This window comes from Periophthalmus magnuspinnatus, chromosome 10, assembly GCF_009829125.3.
Source record: "Periophthalmus magnuspinnatus isolate fPerMag1 chromosome 10, fPerMag1.2.pri, whole genome shotgun sequence".
NCBI classification, from domain to species: domain Eukaryota; kingdom Metazoa; phylum Chordata; class Actinopteri; order Gobiiformes; family Gobiidae; genus Periophthalmus; species Periophthalmus magnuspinnatus.
Genome location: NC_047135.1, coordinates 21,075,089 through 21,092,341, shown reverse-complemented (window position 1 = coordinate 21,092,341; position 17,253 = coordinate 21,075,089). Strand labels below are relative to the sequence as shown.

Genomic DNA, 17,253 nt, shown 5'->3' with positions numbered 1-17,253 from the left:
TAAACTTGATGGATATTTTTATAAAGAAAGTGTGACACAGACAGAATATCAACTTTTGCCTGTTTAAAGTAATCTTCAGTATATATCAGCATTTTATCAGTATGTATTTTAAAACGGCCCTCACATACCATAGACTGTATATAGACAAAGATAACCTGCTAGCAGCCGCATTCCAAGTAGGAATTCAGCATGAGCACAATTCAGCTCCATTGACTCTGAAAAACCATTGCCCCTGTTTCTGTAACTGCTGCTGTCACACTCGTCCAGCGGTGTGGGTGGGAACGGGCGTGTATCTTCAATACCCTCCCTCCTGATTGGCTAACTCATGCTAGATAAATTTGCAGCTTTCTGGTTGAAAACATAAAATGAGTGTGTCCTAGTTCCAGTCATCACTGTGATTTTAAGAGCCCTGATTACAGTCAGGTGTTTATGATCACAAACACATGGCTGCAGGAGCAGAGTTTGAAGTGTGGATACCTGTTAAACTCATCACATTAATCACACCGTTCCTTAAACCTCCAGACCCCCCTCCCTCTCTTTAGTCCTCTGGGTGTGTGTGACAAAGTGGGCCTTTGTCCCTTTTTTAATAGTACTATAATTTGGTTTGTGCAAATGTCTGTTCATTTTCAATAACTTCTCAATACTAAACTAAACAGAACTATCCCCGGTTTGTTTTGTTTAGTTTTTCAATCAGTTAAGTCACCACACACAAGTTAGTTTAAACATATTTTATTTAGTTAAATGTGTCAATTCAGTTCAATACAGCAATCCTCTTATCTGCATCGCCACATGGTCCAAACGAAGAGGGGGCATGCTCTATGGCTGTGTCTCAATTCGCCAAATGCACCCTTCAAGGGTCCTTACGAAGTACTCTTCAAAAGTGCAGTTTGAAGGTTCCGGTGGAGAATCTGCCCTCCTCAGTGTAGCCGCCATCTTGCTGAAGTGGGACAGACTCACACCACGGACCGCACTTCCACCGCTGTCTTTGAGCGTACGATACGCACATTACGTACGTTATTTTTAATGATTTATTATTTAATAGAAAAAAAGTCAAGATGTCGTCGTCACAGCCGTTTCTTTCTGTTTAGATTGAATATCAATAGGCAAATATAACGTTCGAGGTGATTTTTTTACTCAATTGTAGCTACTTCATAACTTTAACAAAATATACCTTGTGAAAACGTAATAACAGTGACAGAGGTAACAATATAATTTTCACATTCATAGTCTATAAACCAGAGAACACTGATTAGTTGTACATAAAGTGGGATATTGCAGTTTAATGGTTCGGTATTTTGGCCAGTGGCTACACCACTTTAATAACAGTAGAGGGCGCTGTTTCCCTTCTATGCCGTGCCAGTTCTTTTCATCTGATTATTATAAGGTATTTTCTAGCAGTGCAGCACTACATCAAACTAGTGTCTTGATTTACTAACACGAAAGTAAATGACACGTGCCCACGAGGGGCGCAGACCTATGGAATGTACCGGAACACATGAAGATTTTGTGCACGTCTCAGGACTCTCTTCTGTCCTTTCCTCATAGTTTGTTGCTTCATTGTTCACATTACCTGTGTGCAACTCATTAAACTCTTCTGACTTTACGTTTCAGTCTCTTGGTCTTTGACGCTTATAATAGAAACGAAGATTCTTACATTATTCTTATTGCAGTAATAATTTTTAATGATAATAATGTCTTCTTATTGTCTAGCAATAACTGCACATTCCTTTATTCCATGTAACTCCTTTTTAATCATCAAACACACTGTACAGATCTTTATTCAGATTTAACAGCTTCATGTCACACTGTTGTAGATGAGGTAAACCAGTACGAACATTTGAACGTATATTGCGCAACGGACTCCATTTTCTTCTCTTTTTTGCGTAGGCGCGGTGCATGACGGGATATAGAAGTGCGTGAAGTGTGCACGGATGCAGGCTTCAGTTACGTCAGATCTCCATGGAAACGGTGCAAAGGGAAGGGCAGGTTTGTCGGCCGCATTCAGTAGGGTGGGGTGAAATGGGACAGCCCTTGTCGCGCCGGAAATCACGTCACTGCCCTTCGAACCGCCCTTCCAATGGTGATTCTAAGGCCAGGTGGGCGAATTGAGACACAGCCTATGTCTGCCATTTTATAGGCTTGAGAGGGGTCGTGGGCCGGACCATGTGGAGGGGAAAATTGTTTTAAGTTTGTTTATTTCTTTGTGTTAATGACTTATGTATTTTTGTTTCAATGATTTAAGTGTTTATAGTTTATTTTGTTAAACACTTTAGTAAAGGGACTTGGGCCCTGAGATATGGTTTTATATTGAAGGAAATGCTAATGTTACACCCACAGCACCTGGAGAAAAGATGGAGTATACCGGGGGAGGAGCTTCCGGTGCAGGAGAGTATTTTAGCAGGGCTAATTAGACAGACGAGAGACATCAGTGTAGCCAGGGTACACGTGGCTTGTTCCTTGGTTGTTTAAGTTTTGTTGTTTAGTTTTCGTTGAGCACTGCTCATTTTTGCAAATATGTATTATCTTTTGTGTTCACGGGCTACCACTATGCGGATAATACATTTTGTCTAATGGGACTTCTTTTGAGTCTGCCTCCTATTTGATCACTTCGGGCCAGCTTCCCCACTATATATATATATATATATATATATATATATATATATATATATATATATATATATATACACACACACACACACACACACACGTTGTGTTGTATTTCCTGTGATGTCAAGTCCACCTGTCCCAAGAGAGCCAAGTGCATGCTTGTGAACTCTTCAAGACCATTCTCAGAGTCTGCTCCCACAAGTACACAATTACATAAGTACAGAGTCTGCATATTGGGAATTGAGAAATGGCCTATTTGAAAGACAGTTGTGGGCAGAGTTTACCGGTAGATGTTTTGGCCCTTGTTATCTTTATGATTGCAAGGTAACAGTTAAGGAATTACCTCTATGTATGTCAACATGCTCTGACCATGTCCAATCAGAAAGTACAGTTATGAATTTCAAAGAAAAAAAAAAGACAACATTTTATTTCTTTATTTTTTTGTGTGAAATCATTTCAATGATGTTAACTATGATTTACTGAAATACGTTGTCTAGCCTGGCTTTTTAACTTTTTCATATTTTTGTGATTTCCCCCATTTGTATACTGTGTGTTTGTCATTCCTCCTGCCTGACACTTTGAGTCGTGTCGGCCACATTGCAAGGCTGGTTTTCCGCACAGAGACAGCAGAGAGGACTGATGCTTCAGGCACTCCAAAATACATTTAACCATCTCAGGGACTTACAAAGACCTTTAAAAGGTAAAACTGTTACTTAGTTCTGCTTTAAATGTGAACTATGTGAATATGAATCCTACTATTAAAACAAAGCTTGCAAATCTAATTGCAATTGCCAGAAATCACAATTAGATATTTTTCCTAAATCGTTTAGCCCTAGACACAATATATGAAGAGCACAGCAAACTTATGCCATCTCCTCGAGTTCAATTAGAAGAATATGTGGGCCTTATATTCTTGCAAATTATCCTGTACTGTGTAGTAGTGACCCTTTTTTGAGTTGCAAATGTGACATTTGACAGCCATTATTGGAACCATGTTTAGTATGTTACATAAGTTTGTTTTTTGTTTTTGTAACACAGTTACTTTTCAAATAATGCACTTTGTATGAGGCATGAAACACATTTACAATTGTTTTTATTTATTTTTGGCAAATGTTTTCTTAAAGGTCTTTTCATGTTATCACAACAATTACAGATATTTTCATTACAGAAACAGTGTGTTTATACACTGTGTTTATTAGAGCAAAATAAAATAGCTCTTGTAGCTTTTCAATCATACAAACACCAGTACATATGACAGATTTTTTCTAATTATGACTTGGTTTGGTGGGATAGTACCTGTGGTAAATGCTTTATCATAGTTTCACATCAGGAAAAAAAAAAGTTGAAAAGTTCTAAAGTGTGAGTTATAAAATACAGGGACACTTTATGCACAAGGAACACATTTTTAGTTTAAACAGTTTAACAAAATGGAGGTGTTGTCATTTAATTTATTATTAACTTACGGAAGCGCACAAAAAAAAGCTGTAAGCTGAAATGAGCTCACATGTTTGGGCATTGGGACCCACCTTGAGGAGCTGTTATGGCCTTCTTTACCCTGAATCTTTACTTGTATTTTTATGGATTTCATTAATCCCAACCTTCATTATACCATCTGTGGTTATGCATGGGTGTATCCATTGTTTGTTGCATCCAGCGGCCTCCAGCCACTTGGTGTAGACTAAAATGTTGGGGTTTTTTTGATGGTATAAATACACTGTATGTATGTTGATTTGTCAGCTGAGGGCGAGACGACACTTTTAGGAACAACAGCTCTTTGACAATTGTGCACAACTGATTCAATAGACCAAACTTTTTGATTTAAGACGTCTTTGAAATAAATCGAAATAATAATAATAATAGATTTTTTTTTTTAAATGCTACCCTTTGCTTTGGTCACTGCTTTGCACTCTTGGCATTCTTTGACTCTGACAGGGCACAACTGTGAAGTGAAAACCATTTCAGGAAGATTCATCATGAAGCTCATTGAAAGAAGGTCAAGGGTTTGCAGCTGTGGTTTTCAGAATCTGGGATGTAATGATGTCAAACTCAGATGGAGGACAAGAACCAGTGTGTATTTCTCATCATTAATTCTTTGTCATATTGACGATTTTTGTTTTATTGATTATTGTCAAAAATATGTAAAAGGGGAATTTGCACGTTTTGTCAGTGACTAAACCCTATAGCTTGCTTTTTTGCTACTTTATTACACAAACATCATTTTAACTGTATTCATTATAGCTATTCCCCATCTGTATTAAATATTATTGGTCTAAAGAATGTTGGGACGTCATCTGAGACCCAGCAATTTTTTTATTTTTTTTTTCACAATAGATGTTGGTGTAATCCCTCTGTTGTCCAGGTATGATCCATAGCAAAAGAAAAATTCAATTCTGTCAAGTGAATAAGTCTCACCGCTAATCCAAGCCTCTTCTTCAGTTTTGGTCTGATTGCTGGTGGATGCTGCCTTTTATCTATGTGAAGGGAGGAGCTAACTACACTGACACTAACACATCTATTTGTATACAGTTTCTATTTCTAAGATAGGTTTTTGAACTTCCCTAAGTGTGTATGAACTGTGTCTGTGTGATATTTTGTATAATCATTTAGACCCCTAATGGATGCTCTCACTCCTATTAGCATACTGGCTATTATCACTATTGTTTTCCTTGTTTTGATTTAGGAGTTATAAATATGAGCTAAATGATGTCTAAGGTCCCCACTCATGTTCAAAGATGGATTGTCTTTCCTAACAAAAATGGCCTCTTTAACTCCCCTCTCAAACCATTTTCTTTTCTCACTCTCTTCAAAGGAGTGGTTAGTGGCTTTAAGATGGAGATCTACTGTGGACTGAGGCCCAGATGAGTTCTCGCGACAGTGTTGATACATTCGCTTTGTGGAGTGGCTGTTTAGTTTTTACAATATAATTCTCACTGCACTCTTCACTACACTGAATGGAGCAGACCACATTGCTTTGTTTATAGCTTATTATTTTGTCCTTTGGGTAAACCAATTTCTCTCTAGTCTTTGTAGGTTTTAAATTGATCGGGATTTCATGCTGTCTGAAAATCTTCTGAAGGTTTTCAGATACACCAGCTGTTGTTCTGATTCTCTCTTGTCCTGTTTTTTTTTAGTTTTTCCATTTTTCATATATCTTTATTTATACAGGGAGAACCCAATAAGAGTGCTCAGACTATCCTCAGACTATCCTTATCATTCTGTTCAAATACAGAAAAAATACAAGCAAAAACAAACAAACAAATAAGTACATAAGTCTATTTAAACCATTAAAAACAGGTGTAGGTGTGTGTTTCGTCAAGAGATTATTGAAGTGCATTTGTGGCACCACACCACTTTAAAGCAGCTCTGCTTGTGCACAAGTCTCTCCATGGCCTAGCACCAAAGTACAACTCCAGCATGTTAGTGCCATATGAACCATCTCACACTCTGAGGACTTCAGGGACCAGCCTCCTGCTGGTGCCCAGAGTCAGGACTAAACATGGGGAATCAGCATTTCAGTTTTGTGCAGCTAAAACCTGGAACACTCTTCCTGAAGATATGAGACATCTTCTTTGACAATGTTTAATCCAGGCTCAAAACAGTTCTGTTTAGCTGTGCATATGACTAAAAGGTTTTTATTCTGCACTTTTGTCTTTTAATGCTAATTTTATGATGATTATTTGTGATTATTTATATTTTGATTTGTTGTATTGTGATTTTAATATCTTTCTCATTCTGTAAAGCACTTTGTGCACTTGTGTAGGAATTGTGCTATACAAATAAACTCGCCTTGCCTTGCCTATTATGTGTGGTGGATAATGTTGAGTAAAGAATGTGTTCTTCAAAAAAATGTATGACTTTTATTTCTTGATAGTGGGAGAGTGTTGTCACAAACTAAGCCCATATCTGTCCACTGTGTAATGCCTGCATCTTATTATAAAGTGTTTTATTCTCTGGTAAGCAGAAAGTGTCTGTTAGCATGCCATTTGTTGTTAGCTTTACCATCACAGGCAAAACTGCACTGGGCTCTCAAGGTTGTGAAAAGTTCTTATAAACTCATTGTGGTAAATACTTAAGGTATCACTTTGGACCACTGTAAACCATTTAAAATGAACTAGGGCTGTTTTTCACTTTTTTAACATGGTAAAAATCAGGTGCAGCACCTTTAAGTTGAATAAAAGTTCATTTTATTTTCACTGAGGGTTTAGTTGACTGATATGTAACTTTTTGATAACTCTTCGTCCTGCTGGTTGGCTTCATCAAAAATAATTTCAACTTGGCGCTGAATAAAGGTCATTCGGATTCTTTTTCCAGGATTGGGCATCACAATTGTACCCAACATTCAATTGAAATAAGACAAACTTGTGGGCATTACCTAATATTATCTTGAATTTACTGGCAAACAAAGAGAAGAATCACACACAGCAGTGCTAAGAGGACAGTCATGGACACACCCTGTGCTTGTGTGGTATGGACTCAGCCTTGCCGTACATGCACCTCTACTGCCCTCTTTTGGAAATAGTGTGACAAACTCATTTTGATCAAAGATTTCATATTGTATGTAGCCTGTGCAGATCAGATAGAGTCCTTTTAGGTTTAAAGTGGAACTAAACCCTAAATCCATTTCTTCCCACTATGAAAAAGAGTACATGGTGTTTTAGTAGCATTATCCACAGTGTCAGTGTGAACAGCTGATTCAGATTTTTTTTAAATCTGACCCAGGCCGCATTTGTATGTGTCATAAATCTGATATGTTTCTGATATGACTCCAGTCTGAACGCTCATGTCACATTCATGTGACTTACATGTCATTGATGGAAATGGCAGAAAGGGTCACATAGACTGCCATAACTGAAATCCTTGCATTCCTCCTTCTTGATATGCTTCGCGAAATCACTTGATTAAGTAAATGTTGGCTCCGGTTGCTCAAATAACTTGAAATAGCCACAAATGCGCCAGAACTGAGATGAATCAGGGCCAAGTTTACTTCCACAAACACAACATACTACGTGTGAGGTTATGTGCACCTTTGTTTGAACTTTTCTATTATTATTGTATGTTACGCACCATAATCAGTCCATCAAGTGTTTATTACTTGTATGTCTGTGTAAACCCTCAGTTGTCCAGGTCTGATCAATAGCAAAAGACAAAGTTTAAATCTGTCAGCTGGACAAATCGTTGTAGGAGTGAAGACGTTTCACTGCTGATCCAAGCCTCTTCTTCAGTTCTGGTCAGAATGCTGGTGGCCACTGCCTTATATTTAACTGAGGAGAGGTGCTAACCACACTGAAACTGTAAACAGCTATTGTTTCTTCAGCCCTTAATGACCCTGCTATTGTTCTCATTGTTCTGGGTCTGATGATGGAGTTGTAGATGGAGGAGAGATTATGTCTCAGGCCCCCATTTCTGTTTAAGGATGGATTCTCTTTCTTAACAAAAAATAGCTTCTTTAACTCCCCTCTCAAACCATTTCTTTTCTCTGGCTAAGATCTGAACTTCACTGTCTTCAAAGTAGTGGTTAGTGGCTTTGAGGTGGAGATGTATGGTGGGACTGGGGTCCAGAGGAGCTCTCGCGCTGGTGTTGGTACACCCTCTTATGGAGTAGCTGTTTAATGCTTTAGGGGAGCTGAACAAGTGTGTTTGGAAACTCACAAAAATAGCGAGAATTCAACTTGTTGGCTAAGCTTGTCCGTAGTGACAAAATCCAAAATGTAAGACTTAGCAGCCCAGGCCTATGGCATATGCAAGGGTGACAATTGATCTCAATGTCTAGACGTACATTTATGGATGACGGTGATTTATTATGGTTGATATGAAGACCCTCAAATTCCCACAGTTCCACCATAAAAAACACAGTCAAAAAGTGTATGTCCAGGCTAGCTTCCACCACTATAGCTCCCCCACCTGTTTCAATTAAGGTAGTCTACATTAGCTCCACCCTTTAGGCTACACCCATATACACTACCAAATCAAATTCAAATGAATTAAGGAACATTATATAACCAATAAACATTTAATAACTATAACAATATATTTAAATAAGGATTAGACTACCTTATGACGCTATTAAAAATGGCCTCTACATTCTCTCCCTTATGTAGCTAGTTCTCTAAATGGCATAACCCACCCAAAATCTAACGCAAATGTTTCCTTTGGCTGACATAGCAAAATGAATGACGGGCCTGATCTGGCCCAAATGCCCAAAAGTCACAGCTGTCTGACAGCTCTATGACAGTTTGGTCTACTCCACTCTATGTGCAGTTCTATAACTGGGCTTACTCCACCCTGTCAGCTCTGTAACAGTTACAGTAGGTCTTACTCCACTCGGTAACAGTTACAGTAGGTCTACTCCACTCTGTAACAGTTACAGTAGGTCTACTGCACTCTGTAACAGTTACAGTAGGTCTACTGCACTCTGTAAGTTAGAGAAACATATATTAGTGAAACTGTGGGAAAATGGAACAATGATAGTGTTTGTACCATAAAATCAAAGTTTACACATTTCACCTGATCAGAATTCTACTTATTCAAATATAACAGACAGAAAAAGTCAACAGTGTGTAAGCCTAGGTGTTGACACTTTTTAAGGAATTTTCAGGCCCAGTTTTTAGATTGTTTCCTAGTAGAATTGTCCTCTTCCTCAACTCACCAGATTGTCGCAGCAATTGCCTGAGGAACAGAAATACTCTCTCTAGCCCTTATTTATTCCTCATTCATCACTGATCATTGGGCTGCACACAGAAACACCATGCAGCATGCACCACGCGCAGAACACACGCGCAAACAATCAGGTTTCAATTTGACGCAACGGCGTTTGGCGTGGATGTGGGCCAGTGCTTGTAGGCGGTACATGGGGCGTTCCCAGGTAGCGCTGACAGCGGAATGACTCTGTCCAGCTTTGCTCCTGTCAGAGCCCAGTGCACCTGTGTGCTGTTGAGCCGCTCAGGGCCGCCCGCTGCCTGCACGTTCTCCCGGCCGCGCTCTCGCTGTTGACCGGGCTGTCCTCGTTTCAGCGGCCTGCGCTCAGCCCTCAAACTATGAAATCGAAGCTCTCCTCCGTCGCATTTGGCTGCTTATTGGCGTGTGTTTGTTTTTTAACAGTGCCATGGATTCAATCTGTGCCATATGATAAAGGTAAGTGTCATCTGCTTGTCCCTGGCTAAACAGTTGACTATAGCCTGTAACTGAGAATACAACTAGGCTAGCACGCTTTTGGGGAATGCATGAATTCCCCAAAGCGTTTGATCAAAACAAAAAACACTGAAAGCTTATATATATATATATATATATATATATATATATATATATATATATATATATATATATTATATATATATTATATATATATATATAATGTGTGTGTCCATCCTAATGTATAAGATATAGTATTCAAGATATTAGATATAGTATTAAAGAAGAATAAATATTTTGTTTATACTCCTCTTTGGATGGGGTTTATAGATGTCTTTAAAATATGGGCACTTTTGCTGTTGCACCCATTTTTGGGTGAAAACATCCCACTTCATGCAATGACAGTAGATACAAATTGTCAGATCTACTCTTGTTTTTGATGTAAAATATCAAGAACCAGCGTCAGAACACCCAGGAAAGAGCTGCTCATTTCCACGGAAGTCACTGCCAATGGATGAAAAACAGGATGTTTTAGAGCACATGTGTCAAACTTAAGGCCCTCGAGCCACATGTGGCCCTCCAAATCATTTTATGTGGCCCTCAACAGGGTAAATTAAAAGGTATGATGGTCTTAAAATGTCATTTTTATCAAGAGATATGCTGTTACACAGTCATATTTTTACATCTATGCAAATTAATATGCAATATTTGTAACTTGAATAAGTAATAAATGCAGAAACAGTTACTTAAAAGTTAAAAGTAGTTACATTTAGTTTAAATCTGGCCCTTTGAGGACAGACAATTTGCTGATGTGGCCCTTGGTGAAAATGTCATTGACACCCCTGTTTTAGAGGAAGTCACTGATGATTATCACAAGCCCGGCACGAGACTCTTTTTACTGGGGCACGTGCCCAAGTATAAATCAGAAGTGGCTTGCCCCTCTGTGCAGCTCACAAAATAAGCTATACTAGACATAGGCACAGAGGATAGGCTGCAGGTCTGTGATTCATGTCAAACATAATAAGCAGGCTGGCCAGATACAGCGGGTGTGGTTCAGGTTTGGTTCGGGTGTGGTTCGGGTGTGGGTCGGGTGCGGGTGATGTTCAAGCGATTCTCTGCTTCATTATGGCAAGGCAGCACAATAAGCATCTTCTGAAGCTTTGGAGCCAACTTAGACAAACTGTCCATAAGCAGTAAAGTGCATTTTAACAAAATGTAATTAAAAACAAAATATTTAGCTGTTTTAGTTTATCATCATCATGGAAAATCTTTTTAGTTTATTATCACAAAAATAACACTTGGTGGATTTTCAGGTGTCAATCAGCTGGTAATGATCAACCTAAATAACATTGGCCTTCATTATTCACATGTTTGAATGACTGCTAACAAATAAAGATGTCTGAATACTTTTCTTTTGTAGAAACTGAGACTTTTATTAAAACTCTAAAACTATGGCATTTGAGCTGTTCACGTGACATGGCGCAGTTGGTAAAAGCCTGTCATGGGAGATCATTTTCAGTTTGGCTGCTACATGCTTTTATTCATCTAAAATCCACCAGATTACAGGAAATTATATAAATTTTGTGCAGAGTTTCCTAATGGGTGACCCTCAGACATCCATGCTTGAAAGAGGTGTACTACATCACATTTTTGAGAAAACTGTAGGTACAAATGAAAGGGGCTGGTGCCCCATATAGCTGTAAATCTAGTGACATCACTGATTAGCGCTAGCTTCTCTCTGCCCCGGGTAAACGGTGTTACAGATCTGTTGGGGACAGACTTTTCTCTCACTGCTTTCCTTTAGTGCAGATGAGTACGCAAATCCACATATCCACTTCAGACAGGGTAAAAAGAGAGCCACATAAGAATGTTTACATCCAATTTAGACAGTGCCTATTCAGGGGCCCTGGCTTTAGGTGGCTGTGCCGATGCGCATGCGATTGTGCATCATTTGATTCTGTAGTTTCCTGTAAATGAATAGCCCTATTGACTATATTGAGCTTTTATAACCACATTTTTTTCAGAATATTATTTTCTGAACTTTGGTCACAGCTAGCAGTAAAGGTTTATAGCTTCAGATTTTATGATCATGCTTAGAGGCTGCCATCATGTAAATCTGCCTAAATGTCTGGGTTTTTCTAAGCCTGGCAAAAATATGGCATCAAGTTTACATATGTCAGTCTTTTGTGTAACATTACATGTGTATACTTTAAGACAAAACCCCAACCCATAAACAAAGGAATGTAGTCTACGCCATTCAGTGTAGTGAAGAGTGCAGTGAGTGGTACATTGAAGAAACTAAACAGACCGAAAACAAAGATAATAATGGCAGGGTCATTAAAGGTTGAATATGGTAGTTTTAGCTTAAACTAGAGACAACAGCTATTTACAGTTTCAGTGTAGTTAGCCCCTCCCTTCAGATAGATATACTGTAAGGCAGTGTCCACCAACAATCTGACCAGAACTGAAGAAGTGTTCACTCCTACAACGACTTGTCCATTTGACAGATTTGAACTGCATCTTTTGCAATGGATCAGATCTGGACAACTGAGGGTCTACACAAAAAGCTATGTTGTTGTAAGCTTGCAGAGCAAGGTGGATTCTCGCGATATTTATGTGTTCAACTAACTCACAAGAATCCATCTTGGCATGTTCCCTCTGTAAGTTTAGTTAGGCAGACAAACCAATCACAGAACAGCAGCAAAACAAACATGGCTGCGCTGACAGACATACTTGAGCCTGTTTTAGCATCAATATAGACTATTTGATTTGTGTAAAATGTGCAGAAGGAAGCGCTCTGTACATTTGAGGACAAGGAAGATGTGTGTTCTTTTCTCTGAACTCAATGCTTCGACCAATAAGATTCAAATAATCGTCGGGATGTTCCGAGTTGTGCGATCATTTTCAGCGAGAGCCATTCCAGATTGATAATTTGTATGCAGAGTGCTACACATATCAATCTGGCAATAGACACGGTTTTAACATAGTCTGTGCCAAGTGCCAAAAGCATAATGTGCTTTCCTACCAGTGACAGAAGAGTTGAAGAAACAGTGTCTCCAGTGTGGGACTTTTACAGTTTATCAAACTCAAAGTATTGTGTTTAATATCCACAGACAGTCTGCAAGGTCCATGTATAAAGTTGAAGACAAACACATACAGTGGCTTGCAAAAGTATTTGTCCCCCTGGAACTTTCTCAAATTTTGTCAAGTCACAACCACAAATTTTAATTGGTTTTAATTGGCATTTTATGTGAATGAGTAACACAAAATGGTACATAAGTGTGAAGTAGAAATAAAATTATACATCAATTCTAGATTTAAAAAAAATAAATAAATACAAAACTGAAAAGTGCAGCGTGCAAAAGTATTCAACTCCCCTAAATCAATACTTTGTGGAACCGCCTTTTGCTGCATTTACAGCTGCAAGTCTTTTGGGGTATATCTCTACCAGTTTTGTACACCTACAGACTGAAATTTTTGCCCATTCTTCCTGGCAAAACAGTTCAAGCTTTGTCAGGTTTGATGGAGTTTGTAAACTGCAGTTTTCAGATCTTGCTACAGATTCTCTATTGGATTTAGGTCTGAACTTTGACTGGGACATTCTAACACATGAATATGTTTTGCTTTAAACCATTCCATTGTCGCTTTGGCTTTATGTTTAGGATTGTTGTCCTGCTGGAAGGTGAACCTCTGCCCCAGTCTCAAGTCTTTTGCAGACTCCAACAGGTTTTATGTCCAAGATTGCCCTGTATTTAGCTCCATCCATCTTCCCATCAACTCTGACCAGCTTCCCTGTCCCAGCTGAAAAAAGTACCCCCACAGCATGATGCTGCCACCATCGTGGTTGACTGTGGGGATGGTGTGTTCAGAGTGATCTGCAGTGTTAGTTTTCCTCCACACATAGCATTTTGCTTTTGGGCCAAAAAGTTTGATTTTGGTCTCATCAGACCAGAGCACCTTCTTCCACATGTTTGCTGTGTCCTCCTCGGACAATGTAAACGAAACTTCTTATGGATGGTTTTCAACAATGGCTTTCTTCTTGCCACTCTTCCATAAATACCAGATTTGTGTAGTGCACAACTAATAGTTGTCCTGTGTACAGATTCTCCCACCTGAGCTGTGGATCTCTGCAGCTCCTCCAGAGTCACCATGGGCCTCCTGGCTGCATCTCTGATGAGTGCTCTCCTTGTTCGTTCTGTACGGTTTGTTGGACGGCCATGTATGGGTACGTTGGCAGTTGTGCCATACTCTTTCCATTTCCTTGTGATGGATTGAACAGTGCTTCTTGAGATGCTTTCAGGTCTGGTATGAAAAGGCATGTGCTATGGCCAATTCCATAGAAGCAGGTGACAGTGTTGATGCTACATTCCACAGATGTTGTGGCATTGCATTTGACCAGTACAGGAGTGAGTTTTTTTTCAAGTTTTAGCTGCACTTGAATTCCAGTTTTGACCAAGGAAGTCTAAAGACCCTAAATAACTTGGTGGATATGCTTCTGGTGACTGGTGAGGTTAGGTGTGTTGATGGCTACCCAGAGCTAAATAGGACTTCTGTGTGTTCAGTTAAGACTGTTCTGAGGGGGCTACCCTTGAAAGTGTGTGACCTGCAGTCAAGTGGAGATGCTAGTGAGGATTTTGATGATTGAGCCTTCATGTGTGACTTCATGTGAAGCCGAGAGGAGTTTCAATGCATTGAGGAGGTTGAAAACATGGCTACGTGCTACCATGGCGCAGGAAAGAAAGCTTGGACAATTTGAATCTTAATCATATATGCCAAGAGTATTTTTGGGTCCAGCGTCAGAAGGATAAATACATTATATATGGCTCTTTTGTGTAGCTTCAGCTGTAGATGCATTATGATTTCAGAGTTTTGGCGGCACAGGTAATCTTTCTTTGAAAACATTTATTTATGAGATGTCACTACATGTCACCTCTATTTAATCTTTAAATTGTTCTTTTTTAACAGTAGTTACTTTTATATGTTATTGTGATTGTTAAACAAGCATCTATTGTTCAGCTTGTTTTTAGACTAATAACTATGGGGCAGAGATTTTTACACTGGACACTTTTTGTGTTCCGTTAAAGTGTGTTTTAAAACATTTACCACTTTGATATTTGATTTTTTTCCTAAATATAAAATAAATAAATAAATAAAGAGGCTTGTCTTGGCTGGAGTTGTCAGAACAATTAATTATTGAATTTGTTTTCATATTTATATTTGTTTTGTTATTTGTTCAACAGTATAGTATAATTGCACATTATACTGAATACCCTTTCATTGTTCAAATGTCAAATATTCAATAATAGCCTAATCATAATAATATATTTATTGAATTTATTATTAGGTGAGGATTAACACGCATTGGATATGAAAGCACATGGATCCTATTGGGGTCTAATGGGTCATTTAAACACATTTAGTGTTCTCACTGTGAACTGTCTGAAGCCAAACCGCAGATCCTTTGTGTTCCTTCTGTCTTTGACCATCCGATAGAAATCACTAAATGTAGGATGTTAATTTGAAGTTGACAACGGCTTGCATCCTCATTCATTTCCATGTACGCAACTTCTGTTTTCACCCAACCATTTGCCAGCGCAGGAAGACGATCTATACAAATGTGTCTTTGTTTATTTTGTTATTTATGTGCTGGGTGTTCTACACTCACAAATGATCAAAAGTATACATTTTTTAAAAGAATATAGACTTTCCCTTTATATGCTCATATCACACCCGATCATGCTTTTATATCCAATATTATTTCTGTATGAATTAATTTTGAAAAAATTCTGCTGTTTTAGCCTAACTATTCATAGGATTTGTTCTTCCAGAAGAACATTTTGTGAATGTCAAAAATTTTCATTAAAAGGCCTTAATTTGTTCAAAAGAACGCTTCATTAATAAGCCCCATTGTTACTGTCCACATGTAGTCATTTCAATCACAATCTTGCATACAGTCCATTTAATATCCACATGCAGTCATTTTCATGTACGTGCAGGACTTTAGAACAGCTTTTTTCAGATGGCGAAGTGAAGCTGGGGTGGGCCGCCAAGCGCAGCCAATGAGAGCGGCGCTTATACAGTTTGGCGTATGTGTAATGAGCCTTAATTCACACAGATTTGTCTCACAATGAAGAAACTTGTATATTGCAATGCAGAATTCAAGAACAATAGGAGAATAGAAATATGGACTAAAAAATCAAGAGAGTTCAAAAATAGACTTTAATATAAATGATTTCACTGCAGTCACTTAACCTGCTGCTTTAGAGTATTTTTGATTCTATAGACGATCCAGCGCATGGTTAGTGCATTACATGTACAGGGCATTTGGACACTGTGCCAGGCTTTTTAAGCATTTAAGTGCCCAGACATGTGAGAAATCTGTGCTTGCGCAGACAGTAACAGCCTCAAAACAATACTCATTGCCAGATGTGACCACTTAAGGCTAGATGAGGAGGAAGTATTAGGCATCCAGGCAAAGTCTGGTATTTAAGGGGACAGACATCGTCCACACAAAGTTGTGTGAGTGTCTCAGGGGTGGTGGTCTCAAACAATGTCAAACCGATGAAGATGAGTCTCATTTAGGATCATTTCAGATCACATACAGAACAAACAAGTACACACATGAACCATATATATGATTCTGTAATCATTTTGATGTTTTCTTTTTATTTAGAAAATACCTAAAATTCTGAGCTAAACTTCCTGTGGAATTGTTTGCCCCTTTGCAACTGAGCGACAGCTTCAGGAGTTTAAATGTGCGAAAAAAAAAAAAAGTTCCAAGATCTGTACTGGAATGCAGTCATTTCCAATTGTTTGAAGCTTCCATGTTAAAAAGAATGCCCAGTAGGCCTGTCATGATAAATACTATGTCGACTATGTCATCAACTTTTTATTTATACTTTTTTTGTACTTTTTGTACTAAGATTTGAGCTGTAGATAGCTGAATAACTTCTATGGGTAATTAAGTGTTTCATTTATTTACTCTAGCTCATGTTCATTAACAATAAAAATATACAGCAAATATAAAATGGTTATTTTGGGGAGATCCTCCTTTAGGTTTTATTGTGTCAGTATTATTGCTTATAGTCTATATTTTCTTTACCGTCATACTTCAAAATGTGTTATCGTGACAGGCCTAATGCCCCAAAAGCTCCCTCACCAAATTCCCAAGGGATTACCTACTGTTGGGCTGGTGTGCACTTGAGCTGCATTGGTGCATCGGCAGCATGATTCATGATGTGAAATTATTGTTTATTTTTTTATTTGCTGAAGATGTTTGAAAAGAAAAGGTCTATGTGCTTTAATTATTATTATTTTTATTTTTTTCGCAGATTAATGATTGCATGTATCCAGTAGCCTTAATGCACATTTTACATATTTTTTTTCTTATTTAAGCTCGAAAAAGGAGGGCGAAGAAGCTATCACTGCATATTTTGTGCCATATTAAAAAAAAGAGTTGTGTTTTTTTTCATTTACTCCTTTTATTATTAGTCTGTCTAAATCTCCACCTCTGTTCCA

General features: G+C 38.4%; 1 protein-coding gene across 1 annotated transcript in view; it reads left to right on the top strand.

Annotated features, from left to right (window-relative positions):
- The first annotated feature begins 9,540 nt into the window (after positions 1–9,540).
- The window catches only part of zgc:154054 (Alpha-1,3-mannosyl-glycoprotein 4-beta-N-acetylglucosaminyltransferase B-like), a 61,143-nt gene continuing 53,430 nt past the window's right edge, over positions 9,541–17,253 (top strand). The window contains exon 1 of the mRNA XM_033973611.2: positions 9,541–9,738. Within this exon, the coding sequence (XP_033829502.1) occupies positions 9,642–9,738 (97 nt within the window). The 5' untranslated portion in view covers positions 9,541–9,641. The remainder of the gene's footprint in view (positions 9,739–17,253) is intronic.